This window comes from Hippocampus bargibanti, linkage group LG09 (assembly GCF_051943395.1).
Source record: "Hippocampus bargibanti isolate YZ-2025 linkage group LG09, ASM5194339v1, whole genome shotgun sequence".
Classification (NCBI taxonomy): domain Eukaryota; kingdom Metazoa; phylum Chordata; class Actinopteri; order Syngnathiformes; family Syngnathidae; genus Hippocampus; species Hippocampus bargibanti.
The window spans coordinates 7,846,498-7,874,342 of record NC_142742.1 but is presented as its reverse complement, the minus strand read 5'-3'; the positions used below and the strand labels follow the sequence as shown (position 1 = coordinate 7,874,342).

At 40.2% G+C, this 27,845-nt stretch overlaps 2 protein-coding genes across 4 annotated transcripts; one reads left to right on the top strand and one right to left on the bottom strand.

Moving 5' to 3' along the window:
- Positions 1-702: 702 nt before the first annotated feature.
- Positions 703-6,303, bottom strand: cln8 (CLN8 transmembrane ER and ERGIC protein). Of its 2 annotated transcripts, none has more exons than XM_089004718.1 (3): positions 6,165-6,303; positions 2,010-2,616; positions 703-1,646 (listed from the first exon to the last, which is right to left on the bottom strand). In XM_089004718.1, exons 2-3 carry the CDS (start codon positions 2,556-2,558, stop codon positions 1,320-1,322), a joined length of 876 nt encoding a protein of 291 aa, XP_088860844.1. In that variant the 5' UTR covers positions 2,559-2,616; positions 6,165-6,303; the 3' UTR covers positions 703-1,319. The 2 variants fall into 2 exon arrangements, with proteins under 2 accessions (XP_088860844.1, XP_088860843.1); XM_089004717.1 differs by lacking the exon at positions 6,165-6,303 and adding an exon at positions 3,931-3,981.
- ccdc9b (coiled-coil domain containing 9B) lies at positions 6,128-26,245 on the top strand. 2 transcript variants are annotated; one of them, XM_089004715.1, is made up of 13 exons: positions 6,128-6,294; positions 10,421-10,528; positions 10,688-10,792; positions 10,876-11,040; positions 12,199-12,357; positions 18,389-18,555; positions 21,162-21,211; positions 21,285-21,335; positions 22,334-22,430; positions 22,930-22,963; positions 23,041-23,599; positions 24,539-24,621; positions 25,372-26,245. In XM_089004715.1, exons 1-13 carry the CDS (start codon positions 6,283-6,285, stop codon positions 25,396-25,398), a joined length of 1,617 nt encoding a protein of 538 aa, XP_088860841.1. In that variant the 5' UTR covers positions 6,128-6,282; the 3' UTR covers positions 25,399-26,245. The 2 variants fall into 2 exon arrangements, with proteins under 2 accessions (XP_088860841.1, XP_088860842.1); XM_089004716.1 differs by having other exon boundaries at positions 6,276-6,294; positions 10,661-10,792.
- The last annotated feature ends 1,600 nt before the right edge of the window (positions 26,246-27,845 follow it).

The window sequence follows — 27,845 nt, the reverse complement described above, 5'->3', positions numbered from 1 at the left end:
TGATACCCCAAAATATCCACCCGTTAAAAACATGATTGGGTACATTACCCATTCAATGTGTTTTATAAGAGTACAGTGGCTTACGAACTTAATTGGTTCACACAGTGTGTAAAGCGAAAAGGGTGTATCCCAAAAAAATAATTCCTCATAGGAAACCATTAAAATGAGAATAATTCGTTCCCAGGTCCCCATAAAACACAATTTTCTACTTTCTAATTTTCTAAGCATTAAAACTACACAAAATATAGCTAATTTTATGTACAATAAATGTGCTATGGTATTATAATTAAATAAATAAACTGTACAGTAGAATAAAGTCATTTTATTTACCTTTGTGATGGTCATTGATGGCTGGATGGAATGGAGTGGCCGGTTTCATCAGCATTAAACACTTGATGAGGAACGTAGCCTTCTTCTTTCACCATCTTGAGGAATGATCGCTTGTAGGTGCTTTCTCTGCGATAATTTTACCTAGTTCCTCATCAATTGTCTTCTGTTTAGCTGGGTTTTAGCATTTTTTCACCATTTCACTTTTGTTTTTTTTCACTTTTGTTGTTTTTGTTTCAAGCTCTGTCGTCTCCCTTGTGTGTGTGTGTGTGTGTGTGTGTGTGTGTGTGTGTGTGTGTGTGTGTTTTTTTCTCACTCTCTCTCTGTCATCTGCCTGTCTCTTTAATGTTTACCCCCCCCCCCCACTGCTGCGTGACCAATCACGTGGCTTTTACAAAGACGCCATTGTGTTTTTGGGAGAACGGCCTCACTCTCTCTCTGTCTGTAACCCCCACCCCCTCACTGCTGCGTTCTTGACCAATCACGTGGCTTTAACCGAAGACTGGGGTCTGCCACCATTTTGTTGTTAGGTGAACTGTCTCGTTCGCGAACGACACATCACTCATTGTGGCAGCTCTGTGTGTATCCCGAAAAATAGTTTGTATGCCAAGGTAAAATTTTCAGAAATGTAACGTTCGTAAACCAAAAGGTTCGTAAGTCAAGGGGTTCGTAAACCGAGGTATCACTGTATTTTGATGTGGTTAGAACGGGGGGAACATAAGGTGGACTTTCCGTCACCAAATTGTCCCTCCGCCAGGCTAATCTGAAAATCAGGACCTGAGGCATCAAGCCCATTTGTGTATTTGTGTTGATTTACAATATACGTACACTGTAAACGTGTCTTACAAGTTAATGACAACTACATATACTTTGAAAAGTCAATGTCAAGTGCATAGTCTGACGAAAGTAGTTACCGGTAGTTTCAGTTGGATGAAAGAAGAAGTCATTTTAAAAATACAAAGTTGCCAAGTAACCAACTTCCTTGTCACCTCTCAGCTTGCATGTGGCTTGATGGGAGAATCAGCTGAATCCTTTGCGCGGGTGTAACCAGGTACTGGCTTATTGTCAAAGTTCCAGTCGACAGGGTTGAATAACTGCATGGTCTTCTTGTAGGTCCAAAATGGATTCATGATAACGGTGAGCAGCATCAGGCCGATATAGAAAATGAAGCGCAAGGCCAGTGGGAAATTGTTGTTTATCACTTCCCAGTGGTTAAAGCTGACCCACCAAAGATAGTAGGTGAGGACAATGCGACAATGGAACATGTGGATCATCACCCATTGGTTGGCTTTCCAAAACAGACTTCTGGCCCATCCGGCCTAGCATGGAGAGAGAGTGAGAGTGTGAGAGGTCTAAATAATAATATAATTATATAAACATAAACTCTCCATTTGCTATCTGTCTGTCTGTCTATCTATCTAGCAAGCAAGCTAGCTAGCTATCTAGCTATTAGCTATCTGTCTGTTGTGTGTGGGAATGTGGGAGGAAACCGGAAGGCCCGGAGAAAACCCACGCGGGCCCGGGAGAACATGCAAACTCCATACAGGGAAGCCGGACCAGGTCTTGAACTTACGACCCCTGCGCGGTGCAGTCGGCGTGCTCAACACTCGACTACCGTTCTGCGCAAATAAACAAACAAACAAACAAATAAATACAATTAAAGCAATGCAATATTGTGTTACCTTCAGAAGCATCCAGGATATGCAGGTGAAAGGTGTGCTCATTTCTAGCAGCAGCACCACCATTGGCACAAAGTGGCCCATGGAATCTGACATCGCCGCACCACCGTATCCTGTCAGAGCAAAAAAATGGTGCGCTGCCAGGGCGGGGTCAAATGACCGAAACACCAAACTGTAGACATGAAATGCTCCATTCTCAAAGATAAAAAACCCTGTGGCTGTAAGTATAGTAAACCATGACCAGTCTTCTTGCCATCTCACAATGTAGCCACTCAAACTTGAGTCCATAGTAAGTGCCCTGAGGCCAGCGACTGAACTCTGGATACCAAATACTGCGCGAGCAGCTGCAAGGTTCCAGAAAACCTTCTCTTTTGGTTGCAGGCAGTTGTATGTGTGGCATAGTGATGAAGACAGGAGGTGAGCGAAGAGGAAAATTAATGAATAGAAGGCAAAACCCAGGCCAACAAGTTGGAATCGAAGAGCCCATGGAAAGTGTTCTGCAAGGACCTGGTCAGTTGCATCAGATGGAGGAAGCTGCTGTCCATGATCCATGATTGGGGAGAAAAACTATTAGCTCAGCAGCTTCAAAGAGACATGCTGCGCCAGACACCTACAAGGTAAGAGAAAGCAAAATGAATTTGATTTTCTACAAAAGGTTTTAATTGTTGTATTGTATTTATCTGTCCAGTTGTATATGGACTGGATGTGGATTGTTTTTCCATCATTTTTGGCCATGACATTCATTGAGGAAAATGTGCTAAGTAAGCGGTTGCGCCTTTTCGGCAGCACGAATATGTGCCCAGCACTGTTTTTGAATGGGAGGAATGTAGAAGTATTGTAGTAGACGTGCATATTCCACCATTATGTCCCTCATCCACTGGTGAAAAGGACGCGTTGATCCTCTCCTTTTTCATCTATAACTGCTTAATGTAACAAAGAGGGTACAGAAAGTGTTTAAGAATGAATGACTTTCTGTGTCTTTGTGTTGTCATATTCTTATTTAGTTTTTTGTTCTTTTGACTTCAAGATGGCGCCGCAAGCTGTGAAATGCTCCACTGCAAGACTAATAAAAGTAAATCCGACGATACTAGTGCAGCGTGTTCTACCGGAAACAAATTCCTTGTGTGTTCTACATACTTGGCAATAAAGATGATTCTGATTCTGATTAATCCAATGCATATGTGGAACTGCGAGGCGCAGTTTGGAATTGAAGCGGATTACGAGGGACAGGAGATGTGAATCAATCACATCAATCTCTTTTCATCATGGATGCTACAGCTTTGTGTTTGCTTTCAGCATTTAATTTGTAACAGATGAGTGCAGAGTGACATCCCTGATCCACTGGTGAAATTGATGGTTTGATCCTCTCCTCTTTCATCTTAAACTGCTTTATACAACAAAGAGGGTGCAGAAAACTGCCTCCAGTTGAATAACTGTCTTTTGTATAGAAATATAATTTTGTTTTGTTTTTGTTCTTTTGACTTCTTTTGACTTCAAGATGGTGCCGCAAAAGCGACTGCCTTTAAAACATCACCTAGATTTCGTTGTTCTACTTATTCTATGCTATTCATTGGGCACGTGTTAATCCAAGTGTACACCCTTGATTAGCAAATTAGATTGATCTACAGAATCAAATATCAAACGTCTAATGTGATGTGAGAATCCCATTATGAAACGTCTTCGCAGGGAAGAGACGTTTGTATAACGCTGCATGTAGCCTGTTTACATTCTTTCTCGCTACAAATTATAACAATTGTTATGAAAAGTGATCAACAAAATAAACTAGTCAATCAAAAAACTCCAAGGCAGTTTAAACGGAGCATCTAGCTAGTCGCGTTGAAAACATGTATAGAAGACAACATCTTTACAAACTCGTTTCACCAAACGAAACCCAAAATTGAAGTTAAAATATTCAGCAACTTACATGAACTATGATATTCTCATCGGTCGGTGCATATGGTCACACGACTCCAATTTAGTCATGTGACCCACACACCGGAAGTCACGCCTACTCCGGTGTTTTGGAGCCAACCAATTGGATAAATTCGCTTTATGAATTTTATTTGGCGATGGGCAACTGAACTTTCGGAGCATTACCGCCCTCTAGCAGACTGGAGAGTTGTAGCCCAAAAAATATCAACATCAATGACAATAATGCATATTAATTTGACTTTGGACAAAATGTCGGTACGTCATATCATTCACCTCCGATCCCCAAGTTTATGTTTGACTGTGTGAATATGAATAAAAAACATCCGTGTTAAAAGTTGCGGGTACAAAGGAAGGAGATGCACGAACAGTTTAATGAAGGTTCGATGCACTATGGCGACCCCGGAAGTGAAAAGCTGAAAGGAGGAGAACGCTGTACATCCCCTTGTTTCAAGTCCATACCAGAGCCTCAATCACGAATGGGTAAATATATAGTAAAATATTTCTTTTCCTAGTTCAAGTCATGGTAGTATGCGCAATCAATTCTGTAGGTGGCAAAATAAAGTTCAATAAAATGTTATTAATCCGATTTCCTCGACAGAATTACAATTGACAGTGTTCAAAACGCAACACTGTCAACCAAATTACGTGAAGCATACCCACCTGGTGGTATATTCGTGTCACTGCAGTTTCTTTCTGCGTCATCATCATTTATGAACATTTTGTCAATAGAAGGTTACAAATTACTACATCAAACTGTGTCGGTGACGAAAAGTCTCGGGCTACTATTGTATAACTTAACAAAGTTTGTCTAACTGACACTCGTCGCTCATAATGCTGGTGAGTCGACCGAATAAATTTAATTAATTTCGGAAAACTGAATTTAATTTGGTTGATCATTAGAACCGATTGCCTCATGATAGTTTTCATTCTTCATCTAAATACCGTATTGTCCCCAAATACCTACGTTTTTGACTCATGTCTGCACTTTCTTTATCCGCGTTTTTTTGTTTTAAACGTACAAGATCTCTCGAAATTATGTTCAATTAAAACTCATTTTGTTTTTATCATCAAGGAATTAAAACGCTTTAAAAGCCATATTTGTTCATATAGCTTTCCTATTAACGGGCTTATTCCTTGTAGTCTGTTCAGACGGGTAATTTACAAGGTTATGTTTGTTTACATAATGCGTTGTGGAATTTGCTGAGCTTGACGACTTGCTGTCAGCGTTTGCCAGTGGCATCTTTCTATCTATACATAAACATGTGTCTTGTTTAGGGTAATAATGAGCTGGAGTACATCTCACCTGACGTCCGATGATGGGCATTAGGAATTTAAATAACGCCAAGTTCGTCTGTATATCACGCCATACAGGTACGATACACATTCTGGTAGTCGGCATAGCTAGCTAGCTGCAGTGGCACAAATGAGCATTGTCATAATAACAAAAGGAAACAAACTTACCAGATACCTAAATGTGGAGGATGAGAAGTAATGGATTTGGTTGGAGATTTACCGATACAGCAGTTTTCAAGACAGACTTTTCAAGAAAAAAATGGACATAATTAAGAAAGGTCCGTCAGTTATTTCCTGGCTTATGGCACCCTCTTGTGGACTTCTCGTAAATCACACCACTGTTTTTTTCAGTTTGGATTGATTCAGATCTAGCACTACTGAAGGCCTAGCGATGAAATCCACAGCCCGCTACTGGCGTTACGGCTCCACAATTCAATAAATGTTGTCAATAGTCTCTGTTTTTCAGCAATTATTGGACCAACATTTGGGCCCCAATAATGAATAACAAATATGCTAAATAGGGGTTGGCTTCACAACAGTTCGAGTGCCGCCTTCACATGTTATCCTCCAGATTGCTAGGCCATGATTATGATGAACAAATGAGGTCTTCAGAAACAAATCCTCAAATTCATTTCACAAGGACTTGAAATATAGAATTGAATGTCAAAGTGAACACAAATGCTATTTCATTTTACATGATTTGATAGAGCTATGATTTTTTTTCAACCCTGTGAAGAAAGTGCTTGCATCCGCCATTGAATATATTATACAGTAGCTGAAGAGGGGAAAGAACGAGTGATTTAAAAAAGGCTGAGAGCATATGTAACGCAGGGTGGGAGGGTTGGAGAAAGGGATAAGAGGGGAGAGGGGAGGACAAGCGGGTGGGTGCTGTGAAATCTGTTAACAGGGGAGCTCTGTGTGTTTGCTAGCTACCTTGGCTGCTTGCCCAACTTGGCTCATTGTGATCAAGGCATGATCGTGGACTCCAGGCAGCCCTCGCCGACGCCGAGGCTGCCGTGCGTCTGGACCCAGCTTCGCTATCAGCGCTGACATGGAAAGACCTGTGAGTGCCTTCTCTCCCTCCCCGCTGTCTTCCACTGCCTGGTGTTGCCGTATGCTCTGTCGCAGATTCAGCTGGTGGCTGCATGCAAGCGTTTGACTTGTGTTTGACTATCTCGACTGTCTTCACGGAGCTCCTATAGATGGGAGGACCTTGGTTATTCGGGGGGGGCACCTTAACAACTTTCTCTTTCACCCTTGTTCCTTGGCCTGTCTTTCCGGGCACAGATGCCGTCCACCCGCGTCACTACCATGCATATTTCAGGGTTTGCTATCGTTTTCAGACATTTACGTCACCCTTTCAAAGAAGAAACCCCAAAACATAGCATCCCTACAGAGTGTGCGGCTGGTGTCAGTGACAACCGCTTAACACGAGACTTTGTGAGATTCAGACACGGTTGTGTGTCACTCTCCCTTGCGACTATTCTTGGTGGTATGTCCTCTTGATCTGTTGTGTTTGGATTCCCTGACAACTCAAAGCGGTGCGCTGAAATGGCACTGCGGCAAGCAGAGTGAGTCCTAACTTTTTCTCATGCTTGTAATATCTTTGCAGTTCAAGGGAGTTTTCGAGGACTTAAGGGAGAGAGTTTGATAGGTAGAGGTTTCAGGTTATAACCCTGTGTTTTTGATTCCATAGAAGAGAGGCCTCATGGGAAAAACATGGGATCTTTGCAATGTGATGGTGTCTGCGCTTGCGTGTAACATTACCCAGAAGCAGCTACCTCAACACTGTCATCACTGCTGCACTACTAGTGGACTAACTTTTAATTCCGGTTACTTTCAAAGTACCGTATTTTCCGGTGTATAAGGTGCACCCAAAAGCCTTAATTTTCTTCAAAAGACGACCCTGCGCCTTATACACAGGTGCACTTTATATGTGAAGTAATATTGAGCCGTAACAGGTCTTGAAACGATAGTGCCAGTAGCCACGACTCCATTTCCACCTGTAGAATAAGTCGTGGGTAAACCCCAGCTTCTACTGTAGCGCCTTATAATGTGGTGTACCTTATATTTTGAAAACTGATATATATTTATATATTATATTTGGATTTTTTTTTCATTCATTGAAAGTGCGCCTTATACAATATATAGAAAAACGTTTGTAAATACACCATTCATTGGGGGTGCGCCTTATAATCCGGTGTGCCATATACACCTATAAATACGGTACATTCCAATACAGTTACTCATTACTCAAGTTCTCAACTTATTTTATAGTGGAGGAGGGGTGACTTGTGAAGAAGGAGATGAAGCCATTCAAAGAGAAGGCAAAGCAGCTAAAATAAATATAAAAATAAACAAGGACATTGACTATTAAATGAATTAAATCGCTGTGAAGTAAAAGGCCTACTCTTCTCCCATTTTCAGCAAATACCATCAACACATCTATTACAAGCGGCAGATTGGTTGATTAATCTAATTCATCGAATTAACTCATTAACTGCCATTCCCGAATTTATTCGGTAATAGAACATATGACGTGGAGCGCCATTCCCGAATTTGTTTGGATTTTAGTTTTTCTTCCGGCTGGGGTGACAATAAAGCGCTGGTCCGACTTCTGGCAATGTTTTCTCCCTTCCATGAGGGGGAGGCATTTGCCTTTTGTACAGCCGCCCCCTTTTGAAACTCATAACTCCAAAGCCATATATCTTTTAAATTATTAACTTTTTTTTGATTAAAGGAGAAAGTAGAAGGTTTCCTACGCTGCATTGAATGTGTATGTAGTTCTAAAACGCAATATTCTGTGCGTTCTGGAATTTGAGTGAAAAGGACAAACACCCTGGCACTGGAGTGAACACATTTGTGCACATCGTCTGGCAGTGAATGAGTTAATCTAATTGATGAATTCTTTTGAAACAATCGCTGAATGCGTGAAGCCAGTTGTTTTCGAAGAGCATTATATTTGGTTGTATTAATTTGTCCAAATTTTATCCTTCCATTGAGCAAATATTTCTGGGCCTAACTCAACATCAGCTGTAATTGCTGATGGAATCTTTGGCTAATGAGCAAGAATGCATACCTTACTCGTCGCATTGAGATGTTTGGGATGTCCTTCATATACACTCCCCGCTCTGTAATAGAGCTGCATTATGAACTCTGACTCTGGCTTCTTGGGAATGGGACTTTGTGCCACCACAGCAAGCCAAGCAATGCACATTGGGTAAGCTGAGGTATATACCGATATATATATATATATATATATATACTTACAATGTCACCTGTAGGAACAGCCATTACTCTCCACGTTTTTTCTTGTTCTTCCTTCAAACTTTGGTATTTCTCTAGCTTTCTGTTTTTAAGACTGGATTCTTCTCATGTTTATCCACCTCCACAAAGTCATACTCCAGTTGGCTATCACCGGTGTGTCACTCTGGTTACAACAGACCCACAGGATCTTGGCCTGGTTTTTGTCAACTACCTTTTGGAGGAATCTGACATTTCAATACTGAAGATTCTTGTCCATATTTGGTATAGATGTTCCGGTATTTTGCCTTGTCGGCCAGCATCTTACACCCTGCCGTCTCTGGGGCTTTTTTTAACAGCCTGGACTGAGGTGCCGTCTGATGTGATAGATGTCAGGTTCTATTGATCAGATGTTTAAGGCCTTTTCTTGTTTTGCCAAGATGATATTAATAATCATACATTGAATTTATAAGCGCCTTTCAAAACTCTCAAGGGCACTTTACAGTTTGAAACAAAAATGTTTTTCTGAAGGTGAGCAGAGGCAGCCAGACGCGCCAGCGTTCACTAAACCCCAAAGTAACGCACGCACACACACACACACACACACACACACACACACACACACACACACACACACACACACACACACACACACACACACACACACACACACACACACACACACACACACACACACTACTAAATACAGTGAGACCTCAACTTACGAACTTCATTGGTTCCCAGACAGAGTGTGTAAGGCGAAAAGTGTGTATCTCAAAAAAAGATTTCCCATAGGAAACCATTAAAATGGGAATAATCCGTTCTCGGGTTTCCATAAAATATACTTTTCAACTAAATAAGCCTTAAAACTACACACAACATACCTTATTCCATGTATAATAAATGTGCTATTGTATTGTAATGAAAGAAATACACTGCATTGTACCATAAAGTCACTTTATTTACATTTGTGATGGTCATTTATGGCTTGATGCAATGGCGTTGGAGGTCGAAGTTCAAAGGGAATTGATGTTTGGAAAGAGAGGCGCATTACATGAGGACTGTAATTAAAGAAATAAACTGTGCTGTAAAATAAAGTTTTATTTACCTTTTTGATGGTCGTTGATGGCTTATGGAAGGAGAGTCACCTTCCATAAGGACTGTTGGTAACTTAACCTCTGGTGCTGTTCGGTCGTGTGCTTCCGCCGAAGATCACTCCGCCAGCCGTGGTGGGTGTGTATTATGAAAATAGTGCTTATTATAAGGTTTAATTTTCATAAATTTGACGTTTGTAAGACAAAAAGTTTGTAAGTTGAGGTGTTTGTAAGTTGAGGTCTCACTGTAACTAACTAAATAAATAATACACCTTTGTGCTAATACCTCCAGTGAGAGCACGACTGCCCCCTACTGTAGTGGATGGGAAAATGTCACCGTATTCTCATAGAGCAGAATAAAAGCTGTTCAAATTGTCATTTTTTAAAAATAAATGTATTAATGTATGAATTCATAAAACTCTAAACTAAAAATGTAAAAATGTATCCATTAATTAATTTCTGGTATTTATGTATCCATTTATGTATTTATTTACTTATGTATGTATTCATTTATTTTATATAATTGTGTATAATTTCACTGTTTTAATTTACATTATTTCTGTATTTATTTATATGTTCATTTATTCTTTTATTTGCATGTAAAAACAGTGGATTCCTCATTTTACAACTCGGCTAAATGAACGGAATTCTTTTTTGAAGAGTCCTGGCATGTCATGGTGGTCATGAAATAAAAATTCCGTTTTAAGGTGATGTCACTTTGCTTGTCGAGCATGAGCACTTCTGTGCAGTTTTTTGCCTTTTTCAGCCATAGCAGCTCAAATAAGGATGGATATGCTAAATATTGATTTACATTTGATTGTTATTGCTGATGAAAAATGTGTGTCTTTCCAGACACGCTGTGACCCGGCACTTAGAAAGGATCATGAGAGGGACTTGGAACTGGACAAAAAGATTGAGGCTCTCAGAAGAAAGAATGAGGCCCTCATGAAGAGATACAAGGTGAGGACAAGTGCATCCAGGTGTAGAGAACTGCATGTCATTGAATATGTTCACTTGTCGTAATAAGGCGTTAAACTGAAAGGCTCTGAAATTTGTTGAAAGTGTTTGTTCTCTTATATGCTTCCTGATTAGTTATCTATTTGGTCGAGTTGCCTTTAGGAGGTGGAAGAGGACAAGAAAAGAGCAGAAGAAGAAGGAATGGCTTTGCAGAGCCGTAAGGGCAAAGCTGATGATCTCACGATCACAGTGAACAAGTCGACTTGTGTGAGTTCTGACAGTACTTGAAGCATTACCATATTGAAGCTTCAAAATTATTTTACTGGCTTGTTTTCCATAACGTGAAACAGGACAGTCGTGTGGTGGTGACCAAGTCCTTTAACAGTGACTCACCTGCTGGGAAAAGACGAGAGGAAGTAGCAGCAGGCCGAGGGGAGGGCATTTCTGTGCAGCCTGCCGGCAATGTCGGGAGAGGGCACAGGAAGCAGCTCATTGTCACCATGGCAGGAAAAAATGTGAGTTCTGAATTATTTTTGAGTGTGTCGAGTCACTTCACTGTAACTCACACTTCATAAGATACACCTGCAGAATCTATTGAGCGCCTGTACAAAAAGTGATAAAAAATTCTATATTTCCAGTTTAACTCATTCACTGACATTCCCAAATTTATTTGGGAATTGAAAATATGACGTGGAGCGCCATTCCCAAATTTGTTTCGGTATTGTTTTTCTTGCGGGAAGTGCCGATAAAGCGCTGGTCACACCTCTGGCAATGTTTTTTTTCCCCTTCTATGAGGGGGTAACATCTGCCTTTTGTACAGCCGCACCCATTTCAAGCTCTGATAACTCCAGACCCATATAACTTGGGAATTAACTCTTTTTTTCTGATGAAAGAAGAGAGTGTAAGGTTTCTTACGCTGCATTGACTGTTTCTGTAGTCATAAAAGTCAATATTCCGTGGGTCCTGGAATTTGAGTCAAAATGATAAAAACCCTGGCACTGGCTGGACACATTTCTGCACGTCTGGCGGTGAATGAATTAAAGGAACTTATGGCATCAGACTGAAAAGTGTTTCTAATATTAATTAACTCATTCATTGAATACTGTATTGAGTTTTACGAGTACATAAACATGCAATGCAGCGTTAGAAATCTTAGACTCTCCTATTTCATCAGAAAAAAAGAGTTAATTCCTAAATTACATGGGTCGGGAGTTATATGAGCTTGAAATGAGGGTGGCTGTCCAAAATACAATGCTACACAAACATACAGCATTGGTTTACATAGTGCATTAACAACAGCTGAAGCTAGGACAAAGTACTAACATGAAAAAAAAAAATGGAAATGCTACCCCCTTGTGGAAAGAAAAAAAATATTGCCAAAGGTCCCTGCCAGCGCTACATATTTCAAGGTTTGACACAACCCTAGCAGTATGATTCTAGCAGTTCAACATAAATGTAAAATACAACATCATAAACAAACGTGGTCATACTTTACGGTTGATGCAAAATCATATTTTTTTCATTCATTTTATGGCATTGTCAATCAAATGTGTACACAAACCTGATTAATATTTATGAAGTTAGAAATGTTGCGACAATGGGCAGCATTGGGATCTCAGTGCAGGTGTACCTCATAATCTTGCCACACTTATGCCAACATAAACCGTTTTCAGGGTAAGAGAGTGGTGTGTGAGGAGCCTGAAAAGAGACCAGACCCCCCGTGTTTGTCAGATGTCAAGAGCCCAGTTGATGAGCTCCAAGCTGGCAATGTGCAAGCGGTAGGGATCGGAAAACAACCATGTCACATGACCAAGATGGACTTTACAGCAGAGGTTTGTTGCCGACTTGAACTATTTGCTGAATAGCAATTTCAAAGGCATCTCCTACTCTCATGCCCCATCTGGGTCCCCTCTCATGCATCACCGAGCTGTTTTACATAGATGCCAGACTGGCCACACCCCTGCAGCAATGGCGCACAAAGGCTGGTTGACAGGGGGTTTATCAAGGCTGTTACTGGCATGGGATCATGACAGTGTGGCTATTAATACAGCTGCTGTCCTCTTAAATCTTAATCTATGTACTCTACATGACATAATTACAAATGCCCAAAAAATACATAGGCATTTCCATGAAATTTTGTGAAGCAGTTCAGAAGGAAAATTCATTAAATTGGAAAAATTCACTTGACGGTTACTGTTTGAGTCATACTTGAACTCCTGGAATTGAAATGAGCTGGGATTGAACCCACTATACACTGTGAAGTCGACCTGCGAACCATTTGACTACCGAGTTTCCTTTCATATTTTTAACAGAAGTAAAATTTCAACTCATTCACTGCCAGACGTGCAAAAATGTGTCCACTCCAGTGCCAGGGTTTTTGTCATTGTCACTCAAATTCCAAGACCCACATAATATTGAGTTTTAGGACTATATAAACATTGAATGCAGCGTAAGAAACCTTAGACTATTTTCTTTCATCGGAAAAAAAATGAGTTAATTCCTAAATTATATTGGTCTTAAGTTATATGAGCTTGAAATGAGGGCGGCTGTCCAAAATACAATGCAATACATACATATTGGTTTATATGGCAATTTAACAACAGCTGAACCCGGAACAAAGCACTAACATGGAAAAAAGGGAAATGCTGCCCCTTTGTGGAAGGGAAAAACATTGCCAGAGGCCATGGCCAGCGCTTTATCTGCACTCAAACAAGAAAAAACAAAACATGAGCAAATTCAGAAATGGTGGTCTACGTCATATTTTCATTCCTGAATAAAATCGGGAATGGAGACTTGGGAACGGATTATTCTCATTTTAATGGTTTCCTATGGGAAATTAATGTTTGGGAGACACACTTTTCGCCTTACACACTGTCTGGGAACCAATTAAGTTCGTAAGCCAAGGTATCACTCTACTCAATGTACAATTTCAGTGAAATCCAATCTGGAGCACGTTTTGAGATTCAGCCAAAGCCTTGGGATTAATCCCATGCAAGGCCTTTTTATTGATCAGTTGAAATTTTGAGATGTCACATCAGATTCTATTTGTTTTCCTCTCCAGCACATGTTTAACATTAATGGGCTCAGGCACACATGCGCATCAAGTACCGCTTCAGCTGGGGTGTGAAATGCCACAGTATCAATGACCTTATGCCACCCCGAATGTGGGGTGGGAAAAAGCATTGAGACAGCTGTTCCGTCTCACGTACGCTTGCAAACGCCGAATCGTCTATAAGATGACAGGCACTGATCCTCATTGCCGTTTAGCATCGACAGCGACGAGAATTCGCACAAAAATCGGTAAAGTGCAAATTGACGCTCACTAAATCAGTGTGCTGAACACACTGTTCTCTTTTCTGGCCCTTTATGTATCTCCTGCACTGAGTCTGCACTTGAATAATAGCCTTGGCTCCAGCGCACTAGTCATCCGTGACTCCAAATCTCCTGTTTCTTAACCAGTTCCTCGCAGAGTAATGTACTGCACAAAGAAAAATGCTGCAGTTACACGTGAGGAATAATAGGACTCTTCTTTCTTGTGTGAATAGACTGCATGAAGATGATTAATGACAGTGTTGATCCCACTTCGAAATGAACATTGACCGAGAAAGGGGCGTGGCTATCTGGCAGTCTGTAATTGCTTGATGCAGGCAACTGCTGTCTGTTCACACACACAAAATACTGACAATCGAGGTTAGAAAGTATGTCTGCACCCAGGCTCTTATTTCTCCATCCTGAAGTGGTCTGCTCTCCTCCTCCAGCATGATTGTGTTGCATTTTTCATCACCCGCTTTGAAAAGGCTGATTTAATCTAATTAACATTCAACTGCTTTCTCACCATGAAAAGGCTCATTATGCAATCGAAATGAGACGCCTGGAAAGGTGCCAGGAAAGGGTCAGAAAGGAAGGAGTGTGAGACAGGATGGATAACAAAGAAGAAAGGTGGAAGGGTATTTTTTGTATTTCTGTCAGTTGATATTTGATGAGAGCAAAGTGAAGAAAATGTGCATGGACACGTGAGACCACTATTCATAGACTTCATTAGAGCACCTGTCATATTTGCACCAAAACGTGTAATAATCCTAATACAAATTTCCTCCTCTTTTCCTGAAGTGTCTGTTGTGATGACATAGTTGCAGTGGAAATTTACCATCATGTCTTCCGTGCGATGACGCTATTGATCCACTTGGGTGCGTTGTTGGCTCAGAATTTTCACGCTCCTCGATATGATTGCAGTCGATGGGCTGCATTGATGAGACTCTTTTCATTCATGTTCAATGGGCACGATGAGATGGCACCATGATGACAGATAGATTGATTTATACATGTTTCCATGTACCGCAAAAAATAAATCTAATTAGATTGGATTAGCCTTTATTAAATAGTCTCACAGTGATGAAATTTCCATTTCACAGCAGCAAAGTTATGAAAGTAAGAGGAAAGGGTTATCATGTGTGCTATGTTAATTGAACGTGCTAAATCAGAATCAGAATCATCTTTATTGGCCAAATATGTAGAACACACAAATAATTTGTCTCCGGGAGAACATGCTGCACTAGTATCATAAAAACATGACAAATAAGTATGGAAGACACTAATTAAAGCTAATCTAATCTAATCCAATTCCTGAATGTAAGACTCTCAGGAACAACTGTGAGATAATGTGCAAAGTATCAAGCAGACTGTGGGTCAAGTGAGTGCAGAGCTGGATCTACAATGATTATAATGGGATGCTATTCCACAGGGTTGTACAAAATTGCAAAGAGGCAACTACAGTAGCGCCTGGCTGAGGGGAGTCGCTGGAAAAGGTGGTGGGCAGGGTGCGGAGGGTTTAAGAGGATTTTCCGCGCTCGTGTCTTGATTCTTACAGTGTAAACTGTCCTTTAGTGTGATTGTGAGTGTGGAAAAAACATTCACTTTATTTTTTATTTATTGTCTATGTGTGACCTGCAATGGGCTTTTCACCAGTGTTGTAGCCCAAGGAGGATAAAAGCGTTTCAGATAATAAATAAATAGATGATTTTGGTATGTCCTGATTCTCAAATGTCACCGCTTGGAATTGAAGTGGATTTACGTTGGGCAGGAGATGTGAGACAATCTCTTTTCGTCAATAGATGCTACAGCTTTGTGTTGTATTTCAACATTTAGCCTGTAGCAGACGTGAACATTCCACCATGATGTCTCTGATCCACTAGTGAAAAGGACGCTGTGATCCTCTTTCATCTAGAACTGCTTCAAAGGGGATGCAGAACGTTCTTAAGATTGAATGACTGTCTCTGTTGTCATATTAATTTATGGATTTATGTATTTATTTATGTATTTGTTCCATTGTGGGACAAATAAAGGTTATCTGAGTCTGATTATTTTGTTATTTTGTTCTTTTGATTTCAACATGGCGCCGCGAGACTGGCTGGCTTTCCAGCAGTTCCTGTATTTTGTTTTTCTACTTCTTCCTTTCCTTTCCTCTTCCTTCCATAACTTTGCTGCTGTGAAATGTGAATCTCTCCACTGCGAGACTAATCCAATCCAAACTACATCTATTCTGGTAACACCATTGAGCAAAAAAAAATATCTGGGGAAAAAATGAAATGACAATAAGTTGTTTGAACCATAAACATCACAAGATGAAGTTATGTTTTAACAAATCAATCTATAACGACATACATGACAAAACTCTTGGGTGTCTCGACTTGTCACCACATTGCCCTTCATGAAGGCAGCCCTTTGGATGAGGAATATTTAGCAGGGTGGCCTGGTTGGATAGCAGCAAACAGGCCTGTTGGAACATGTATGTAGTAACTTCCCTAGTGGTGCCCGGTCTCCTTCGGGGTCCAGAGAAAGAAAGGGAGGAGGAGAGGAGAATGGAAAAACAGTTAAGATGAGTACACGCCATTTTGATGTTCCAGGAGGGCAACATGTTTACTTGGCTGTGATTGGTACAAACACAAGTGGGAAAACATCACCCTCACTCTGCTCTTCTCCCTTTTATATTGTTTTTTTTTTTTTTTTTTTTTTTTTGCCATAAGAATTAATGCATGTTGAGTTTACTCCTTCCCCGACCGGCATGGCGACATTTTAAAGTTCTCGAAACGGCAGAAGTAGTCTTTTCACTGCCTACTTTCTCAAAATAAAAAAGAGCTCTTTCTCCCAGATACCTTTTACATGATTTCCCACAGTAGTCCCGGTTCATTCCAGGGCTTTTGTAAAAAAAAAAAAAAAAACACAGCCTCAGTCCTCTTTGATGTGTTAAAAAGCCTTCATCGCATCTCCTTTTAGTATCGCACGCAATCCATTTCTGCTCCCATCACTGTAATCAATAAACAGGTTAAGAGCAGAATGAAGGGAAGGGACATAATTGCATTTACTGTACACTCTGCTTTTCCTGGTCTATTATGACAGTGTATCCTATTGTGTGGACTCTCAGTAATCATGACAAACAAACACGCAGCTTTTTTTGTCATCCGTTCAACCCAAAAGGGACGACATTGGCATCCATGGGAGGAACTAATCTCACAGCGAGACAGTACTGATGTATAGATACAGTTCATCATAATAATAAAATGGTGTTATTACTTCTTTTTCAACACCACCCTACATCATTGTTGCTGCCGCGTTGGACGATTAACGAGCGAAAATGGAAACGAGATTCACTTCTTGTTTTTGTCGACCTATCTTTCATGAGATTGTTTTCTTCCACTCCACTGCACTTTTTAGTGCGTATTAGTGGGAGGAATGCTTCAAATGTATTCTCAATAAAAGCTAAATGGCATCTGTGTTTATGCTGCTCTTTAGCTGATGCTGTATTGCAAGTCAGCAATGCCATGATTTTAATCAACATCAATGTACATCTGAACCTTTTAGGATTTTCTTTCAAATGTGTTCAGATTTAGAATGTATTCTGCCGTAGGAAATTGAGAAAGTCACTACCATAAACACTTAATTATTTGACAAGCAATATATAATGTATAGTCAGTGTATTGGTGACAAAAGCAGTAATTCCTGGAAGCAGTAATTAATGCCTTGCCTTTGTCACATCTTGGCTCGATTACTGGTATGCGCTTTACTTTTGAGTCATCCAATCCTCCATGAAGCGTTTCCAGCTGGTCCAGAATGCTGCTGCTTGCCTCTTGACTGGTACTCGTAAGAGGAAGCACATAACTACTCTGGCATCCCTTCACTGGCTCCCTATACATTTTAGTGTTCTTTTCAAGATCTTCTTATTTGTCTTCAAATCTTTCAATTGCCTCGTGACTCCTTCCCTCATCCCTTCAAGCTCATCCACCTCTACACACCTACACGGCGCCTCAGGTCTACGGACCAGACCAGATGTGCCAAAAACTAAATGGAGACTCAGGCTTCGGCTGTTGTTAAAGCGCTATATAAATCAATATAGGTATTGAATTGTATTGTAAATGCGCAAATGGAAATGCGTTTTTTGAAATGTAAGAGTGAGTTAACTTTTACTGTACTCGGTCTAGTAAGAGTAAATTGAGCAGACAGGACAATGAAGCCCAACCCCATTTTCATTTTGAAAGGGAGACGGGTCTGGACTGATGGTAGACCAGTTTAGTGCTTTTTTTATACAGTGAATTCACGCGAAAGTAACACATGCAATAATCTTGCCTTTGTTGTGTTTTAGAAAAATGGACAAAATTTGATTTGCAATTGATTTTCAACAGAGTACCCCGATAATTGGCGTTTGTACAATCTAATGAGATGTGCCAAAATCTTGAATGACGTCAGGGATAATGCCAGATCCAACACGACTTTAGAAGCAAATGTTTCCACAATATTGCAGTCAAAACCACCAGGGTAATTTTTTTTTAAGTCTCGCAAATGCAATCGGCTTTTTTTTTCTGCGTCAAGGAACTGAAAATCACAGATCTCAACGTCCCCACATCGAAGGAGGAACAAGAGGAGTACCTGCAGTGGAAAAAGGAGCGCGAAAAGATTGACAAGGAGAGAGTGGCGCGTCACAAGAACGCCAAGGGACAGTGGAGGCGGGCGTGGGACATAGACAAATCAGAGAACATGTAAGACTTTTTTTTTTCTTACCTCTTTTTTTTCTTACGCTTGTTGCTGCTGTTGTACGTGACAGTGGTTTAAATTATGCCTGAGCGTCACTTTTTTCATTATCTTCTTTTTTCAGCAGTAAAATAATGTTCTTGTGTCTTCTTCTCGCATTCAATATATATTTAGTTGTACAGCATTCGTTTGTATGCTATACTTGATTAATTTCACTTCCAACATAAAAAGGTCAATTTTCCGGTGTATAAGGCGCACTGGAGTATAAAGCACACACCCCAATGAATGGTGTGTTTTCAAACCTTTTCCATATATAAGGTGCACTGGACTATGAGGTGCACCTTCAATGAATGACAAAGGTTTTCCAAATATAAGGCACACCACATTATAAAGTGAGGCTGGGGTTACACATGACTTCTTCTACAGGTGGAAATGGAGATGGTGGTTGCTGACAGTCGTTGTGAGACGCACCTGCGTATAAGGCGCTGGGTCATCTTTTGAAAAAAATTAAGGCTTTGGGGCGCGCCTTATACACCGAATAAAACGGTAGTTTAAAATTCCCAAATTTTTAATGAAAACACTGAAAGCTCAATGAAACAGAGAGTCCCCAAACCCTTTTTTTTGTGATGTTGATAATTTATGGCAGGCAGCCTTGTAATTATGTCACTGTGTTTGCTACAAAATGTGTTTTAGTTGAAATTTGTTGTGATTTTAAAAACGAGTCAATGTTTTTAAACTCAAGCAATCTGACTGTGCATTATTCATGTCACTTCAGGCATGAAGGAGAACACATTTGTAAGAAGACTTGGCAGAGTAAATGAATGTACTGTTTAGGGAAGCATCAAAACATAAAAAGACAAGAGAAGAGCGACTATTATAAGATGGGACTCATCCCCTGATGGAATACCTTGCCTTATTTGGTGAGGGTATAAACAAGGACCACCGGGAAGAACAGAACATTTGTGTCTGATTCACCAGTTGCTGAGATGGTATTCGTGAGCTGTGAGCTGACAAAGCATAACTTCATTTCTTGATTATTTATTTTTTTTTTTTTGCATCAGAAGCACAATTGCAATTGACTTGACTGCTCAGAGATGAGAGAGAGATACAATGGTGTAGATCAGGGGTGCTCACACTTTTTCAGCATGGGAGCTACATTTGAAATGACCAAGTCAAAATGATCTCCCCATTATATTTATTGTGAAATATATACTGTAGATGATTCTTATGTTGATGTATAACCACTTATGTTGCACAACACAACATAATTCTGTACATGTTTTGCCATTACCTGAGTTCCCTCTTATAACTAGCAGACGAGACAAACACACTTTGAAAATGTCATTGTGAAAAAAGAATCACTCCCATTCCGTATAAAAGTGAGACATTTTTCTTCTTACTTGGTCCAGCTCCCCCACTCAATTTTATACCATATCTTACGTTTAAGAGGAAAAAAGAAAGAAAAATGAGGATGTAACTAACAACTAGCTTGTTAACTAATTCACTGCCAGACGTGCAAAAAGGTGTCCACTCCTGTGCCAGTGTTTTTTGTCCTTGTCACTCAAGTTCCAGGACCCACACAATATTTATTGAGTTATAGAACAACATAAACATTTAATGCAGCATAAGAAACCTGAGACTATTTTCTTTCATCAGAAAAAAATGAGTTAATTCCTAAATTATATTGGTCTTGAGTTATATGAGCTTGAAATGAGGGCGGCTGTCCAAAATACAATGCAATACATACAAATTGGTTTACAGAGCGCTTTCACAACAGCTGAAGCTGAAACAAAGCGCTAAAATGGAAAAAAGGGAAATGCTTCCCACAAATAGAAGGAAAAAATGCCACAGGCCATGGCCAGCGCCTTATCGGCACCCAAACAAGAAAAAACAAAACCTGAACAAATTCGGGAACGGCGCTCTACATCATATTTTCAATTCCTGAATAAATTCGTGAATGAGTTAACTTTGCAACGCTCAAGGGGCATTGTTTGAGCATGCACAGTGTACCTAATAAATAACATGTCACCTGATTAGTTTTCCGGAGTATCAAGCAAGTGAAGGGATGGCTGATAGGCTGATGTCATGTATTGTTTTAACAACTCAACTTTATTTGTATAGCATCAGTTCAAGACAATGTCACATCACCTTGTCATGCGATCCACCAATACAGACGCTCCCCAACTTCCGGATTGCGATACGGTCGTTCTTAAGGTGAATTTGTTCATAAGTTGCTTCAGTGCTTGTTTGGAATGTATGTTAAAGGCTTATATAAGTATGTTTAGGTTTATATATGTATGTCTAAGGCTTTTATAAGCAGCCTGTATTAGTTTGTATTGAAAAATAAACATTTAATAAAATATATGTACATGTAGAACTGGAGAGAATACTCCATGTTACTACTACAAAAATGTTTGTATGTACCGTCATTCGTAACTCGAATGTTCGTAAGTAGGGGAGCGTCTGTAGTACCTTGGAGATTGACTGGTCAATCGCGATCGACGTTTTGAAGACCCGTGGCATATATGGATAAAGAGTAATTTTTGAATATTGAACTAAGCAGAATTACTTGTCGCTTTTAAACTCATAGACTAAAGATAATTTTTGCCTTTAGGTTTTTAGACAAACCCCTGCCGGACAAAGATTGGGTGCGTGCAAGTCGAGGTGAGATGGTTCCCACCAAATTATGTTGTGTTGCAATAGTTTTTACATTTATCCCAATGTTTTATGTTACCAGGAGGACGAAGCACTAGAAGAGGACAGCATCGGTCTGGTGCCGACAGACGAGGTGACAGTTGCCCTATATTTGACGAAGTATTGCTTTTAAATGTGAACATATACTACAGTGCTTGTTTAAAGGCAAAGAAAACATTGGATGAAGTGACTCATTGAGTCAAACTTGAAATATGGCACCGGTTTTAAAATCTGTTGATTAATATGAGAGTCATCAAATATTAAATAGTGGGGTTCAGGAGGTTCTGGAGATTTTATAAATGTACTACCCGGCAGGAGGTGGATCTGTTATGAATAAATAATCAATTTAATCTAAGTGAGGGCGAGCAATGAATTATGTATGACAACTTGGTCTTGAACAACCTGGAAAAAAACAGTTTAAGGCGTTGTTAAAGATGAAACAGCCATTTAAGCTTTAACGTTGACACAAAAAAAAAATGAACACTGAAATACTATGTTGTGTAGGGAAAATTTGGAGCCTGTTTTTATTTTTAACTCATTCACTGCCAGACGTGCAAAAATTTGCCCACGCCAGTGCCAGGGTTTTTGTCATTTAAACTTAAATTCCAGGACCCGCAGAATATTGAGTTTTAGGAATACATAAACATTCAATTCAGAGTAAAAAAAAGTTAATTCCTAAATTATATGGTTCTGGAGTTATCTGAGCTTCAAATGGGGGCAGCTGTTCAAAATACAATGAAATGCATACATATTGGTTTATACTGCGCTTTAACAACAGGTGAAGCTGGAACAAAGCGCTAACATGCACAAAAGTCAAATGCTGCCCCCTCTTGGGAGCTAAAAACATTGCCAGAAGTCTGGCCAGCGCTTTATCAGCAAAGCCCCCCACCCCCGCAAGTAAAACCAATTTGGGGATGGCGTTCCATATTTTCAATTCCCGAATACATTCTGGAATGGCTGTGAATGAGTTAAATGGTAGCTCATTGGCAGTGCGGTCATTGAGAAGGTAGCACATCTGTCTCACAGTTCTGAGGTGTTTTTTGGGGGGTTTGGATCTCAGCTGCGCCCTTGACCGTGACTTTTCATTTGTAGGTCAGGAGAAACGAGGCAAAGACAATTCAACTAAAAACGTACAAGTAATGGGCAGCAACGCAAAAGGCAAAGATCGTCTGACCGGCAGGGCCAGAAGGTCAGTACAACAGCTCTGACATCTACTTTTACAGCCCGCTTGCACGCAAACAACACTCGGATGAATAAGTTAATTCAACCGTTGGGATATGGGATGTCTCACACCGCCTGGGAAGATTCGATTTTCCGCACTGTGCGCTAAAACATAAATTCCCAAGGATGTCTTGATAGTTGAACTGGAAGTTGTGGCAGCTGATTAACTCATTCACTGCCAGACGTGCAAAAAATGTGTCCACCTCAGGGCCAAGGTTTTTGTCATTGTCACTCGAATTCCGGGACTCACAGAATATTGAGTTTTAGGACTACATAAACATATGAGCTTAAAATGAGGGCGGCTGTCCAAAATACAATGCAATACATATACATATTGGTTTATATAGTGGTTTAAGAACAGCTGAAGCTTTTTCTTTATTTCTCTTTATTTTCCTTATTATTTATTTGGTTGTTTATTTATTCATGTATTTTCCCTATTTATTTGGCTCTTTCTTTATTTATTTTAGGTGGCAAGATCAAGAAGAAGACTGTAACCTACAGGTGAGGTCAATTATTTTGGTAATTTCAACTTCCCAGAAAAAAAGCTTCATACATCTGTCTGAATGCCTCGTTCATAGACTTCAGATTCACCATTGGAAGAATTCCTGGAGGAGCTTAATACGCCGACAGACGATGAGGTACAAGAGCAAAGAGAGCTGGACTCAAAAACAAAATCGTCACAGAGTCCAGATATTTTAAACGCCTGTGAGGAAGCGAGTGAATCCAAAGGATCTTTGGCTACCTTGAGAGCAGACACCTCTGCGCGGAAGAAAGCAGATGCCTCGCCCCCTCGGGCTTCAGAGAAGAAAGTACGATTCTCACAGGAGTTCATCCAGGGGGCTCAAACAAAGCAAGTCACAGGCTTTCAGGATTCCTCCAACTCTGAATCGGGTCCAACATTCTTTTTAAAAGCTTCCTCACAGAAAAAAATCTGGCACAAAGAGCCTCAGCAGCACCTGGAAAGTGCCAAGGATGAAGAGAGTCATTGCCAGGAGCAGGTTTCTCAAAGTGAATGTTCAAAAAAAGACATTGGTACCCCCACAGCGACTCGCTGCCCCCCCGCTGACAAGGCCTGCGCTTCTCAACTGGAAAGCTACGTCCAGCCCATGCAGCTCAGCAAGTCCAACGCAAACGCGGGTGGGCTACTCTGCACTCACGAGTTACAACATTAGACACCGGCACAATATTAAGCCAAATGCAATCATTGTTTTTTGCCGTAAAAATCCTGCTTCACACTTAAAGGACAACCGACTTCACTTTTTTGTTTTTTTAACTGACACCAGAGAAACGTTTTATAGCATCTCTTATAGCATCCCGCCCCCTTTCGTGACGTCACGCCAATACGTCTTGCATAGATATATATATATATATATATATATATATATATCTCGTTTTATTTACCTCTGTGATGGTCGTTGATGTAGTTGCCTCTTGATGATATCCGAGTTAAATCCAAATCAACAGAAGTTTTTCAACCTCTTCTATTGCCTGTGACAGTTTCTTAGACAACACAGAAACACCCTAAGCCACACGTAGCAATGGTCGATTTAGCATCCTGGTACTGGGACGCTAAGTCACACAAACACACACCTCGTTCGTGTTTTTCGATTATCTCCTTCTTCTGCTCGACCATAATTTTATTTTGTGTCCTCTTCGGCTTAACACTAGCCTGTGGTGGGGTCTCTTTCGGTCCGATAATAGCAAAAGTACTCCACTAGATAGCAAACAACGTCAGCACTCAAAGGGGGTTGTGGAAAACTAGTCAGCCAGCCACCGTGGCGCTTTTCGACCGCGTGGTTTGGTGTTCACCCGCCGAAAACTAGTCCGCCAGCCACCGTGGCGCCATGTGGTTTGGTTCGTCCGCCGAAAACTAGTTCGTATGTCAAGATTATATTCTCGCAAATTTAATTTTCGTAAGGCAAAACATTGCAACAGCTAAAACGTTCGTAAGTATCACTGTAATAATAAAAAATATGCATCCCTACACGAGGCACAAAGCATTATACAGTTTGAACAAACAAAGTGGCCACTGAGTTACCCAACAGTGCAACATTAAACCTTGTTTTTATTCCACAGAAGAAGCTCCTGACTCACATGTATGCGTCTCCAGCTTGGAATCGGGGACGTCACACCCGCAACACTTTAGCTGCGCCGACAAGGTCAGTGTGAAGGAAAAGCAGAAGGGCCGCGTCCAATCGATAACTGTGTAAATCGATTGAGGGAAAGTGCAAATAGGTGATGACGTTAAATGGATGGAGAGAGAGAGAGGGAGAGAGAGACAGAGAGAAGAAACCACCTGCATGTGTTAACGGCTTCTGTGTAATATCCAATTTCTGTTTCAGTATCCGGCACTAGGTATAGTAAGGCAGAAATAGCCTTCATTTCATCCACGAGCGAAATACATCTCCATCTTCAAGCGTGCAGAGTAATATGTATATGTGACTGCTTTATTTCCTGTATATGATACATGTCCTTGTTAAGCGCTTTGTTGCAGCTTCAGCTGTTGTTAAAGCGCTATATAAATCAATATGTATTGTATTTATGTATCTGGGCCGTGCCCCTGCGTCATTTCATACATGTTAAGTTTCAGAAATCGGGAGATTTTCATACTTTGCGACTCTGTGGTGCGTGTTAAAATAATGTGAGTGTTTCAAAAGTGTAAATTAGAAGTAAGTAAAACACAAAAATGCTTTAATTGTTTATTTATACATTCAATTAGTATAAAAATATATTTCGTTTTTTACTTCACAGGTTAGTTCAATCGGGCTCCATCAATTTTAGAATCTGACTCCCTTTTCAGACATAAAGTGGCCAGTTGGCCCCCTTTTTTCATTTCCCATATGCATCCCTGTATATGACCTATGTAATGAATGGAAAAGTAAGCACAGTTTCCACTCTCTTTTTTTCAGGCAAGGGAGCACGCCAGGATTGTTTAACTTATCCGGGATGCAAATACTGAAAGACGCAGATGCTCAATGGAGGTGTGGCTTCCTGACCTTTCAGAGTATTCCTGTACCCAAGGATGCGAGCATGATTTCCTGTGTTTGCATTTGAGTGCAATGCAGCTGACTGTTGACGTGTTGTCGTATGCGGGCTGTAAGGTATGTTCGTTTAGCATACAGAGCTACTTTGTTAGCAACTCTGTCCAGCATCAGTCGGTGGCCTTTTGGAACTTCATAGACATTCATGACTAAGTACAGATTTTATTTTTTAAACAAACAAGTTGATTTATAAACTAAACAACTGATATTCAACCTGTATTCTTTTGACAGTATACATAGAAAGCATTTTGCCAGGAGTACTTGGACATACATCTTTAAAATGATCGTCTCATACCGTGTCTATCTGCACATACGATAGAGATACGCACGCCTGATTTTAACACGACTAGCTCCTCTTTACATGTTTGAAATGTTTCTACGTTTCAAATGGAAGCAATAAGTGGCAATTAATTGTCAAGAACAGAATGGGGTGAAAATCTAGGAAGAACTACCTGACCATAATATTTTATGCACTTGAGAGAAAAATAGAAGTTTTGCACGTTTGTCGGTTTGACAGCAGGGATATGAAATCTACTAGTCATGCCTTCAAAACAAAAAAAATGCACTTGTTTTTACGTCGTTTAAATTGACAACAAAATGTATCCAGCGAGGCCTTGAGGGAATCGCTTGAAATGTTGAAATAAATCAAGCACGGCCATGACGGTTTGTGAGTAACACAAATTCAACCGCAGTTGCCATTTCACGCTGTTTTTTTTTTCTTTTTTATCAAGGGGTTGATAAAGCATTCTGCGAATGTTGTCATGCCTTGTTTTTTCGCTTTGTCAAATATAATTGACGTTGTGTATTCACCAACGCACACGTTTACTTGTTTATCACGCTTCTTCACCGAAGTGTTTTTTTAAATGTGTTTCCATTCAACTGAGTCAACAAAACGCCGGTCAGCCTTATCTTTTGTCCAAATCTGATCTTGTAATGTAGTTATGTTACATAACCAGACATGCAGTGGTTAAACCCGTCACAAGCTTCTTATGGTTTTTACTGTAGTTGCATTAACTCATTCACTGCTAGATATGTGATCATGTGTTCACTCCAGTGCCAGGGGTTTTGTCATTGTCGCTCAAATTCCAGGACACACCTAATATTGAGTTTTAGGACTACATAAACATTAAATGCAGCGTAGGAAACCTTAGACTCTCTTCTTTCATCAGAAAAAAATAGTTAATTCCTAAATTAGATGGGTCTGGAGTTATGACCTTAAAATGGGGGCAGCTGTCCACAATACAATACATATACGTGTGTATTTGTTTATATAGCGCTTTAACAACAGCTGAAGCTGGAACAAAGCACTAACATGGAAAATAGGGAAATGCTGCCCCTTCGTGGAAAATAAAAGGCATTGCCAGAGACCATGGCCAGCGCTTTATCGGCACCCAAGCATGAAAAAACAAAACCAGAACAAATTTGGGAATGGCACTCTACGTCATATTTTCAATTCCTGAATAAATTTGGGAATGGCAGTGAATGAGTTAATAATAATAATAATAATAATAATAATAATAATAATAATAATACATTTCAAACCTGTCATTTCAAAATGTCAGGTTACGGGCAGAAATGTACTGGGGAAGAACATGATTAAGGCTTTTGAAACCATTATGAAAAAAAAAAGTCTGTCTTGTTCCAATTTGCTCGAGAGTGCCGTTGACCTTATTTTAAAATCCCCTTTGGGAGTCTAAAAGTTTACAATATTTATTTTTAGCAAGTCGTTCCACGTCATTTGTATTCCAATGTCACTTGTCACGCCTCAAATGGCACACTAAAAAGATGGTCGTGGCTCCGCAGCTGTGTCCCTTTTTATTTATTTATTTTTTACTCTTGTTATTCGAATGGATATGACATATATCAAGAGGGCTGTTTTCAAGGAGACAAGGGTTAAAACTAAAAATTAATGCACTTGCACATTTATTTTCAGTTGTGTAGATTTTACATAAATTTGCATAGGATCAAATCAAAAGTTCTCATTCTTTCCTACTTGGCTGAGTTACCACACATACCAAAAAAATCATAATATACTAGTAGACTCGCAGAAAATGTGACACACATGCAAGGACTGTCCACGCATATCAACCATAGCCCGCCGAATTTGCTTTTATGTTACATTTGATTAACATCTCATAAGCTCTCTGCAGAAGTATCAAATTGAAAACTGCTCCCTGTTTGCCTTACAGGTGAGACCTCCCCTCCCTTATGTGCTTCTACAGTATTTTAATTATCTCCTCCATTGGCGGTCACCATAGTAGCCTTTCTGTCTCTAAGGGACAACACGCGTTCCGAGTTTACTTTCTGTCAATGTCAAGTGTTCTTTCTCTTCAAACAACAAA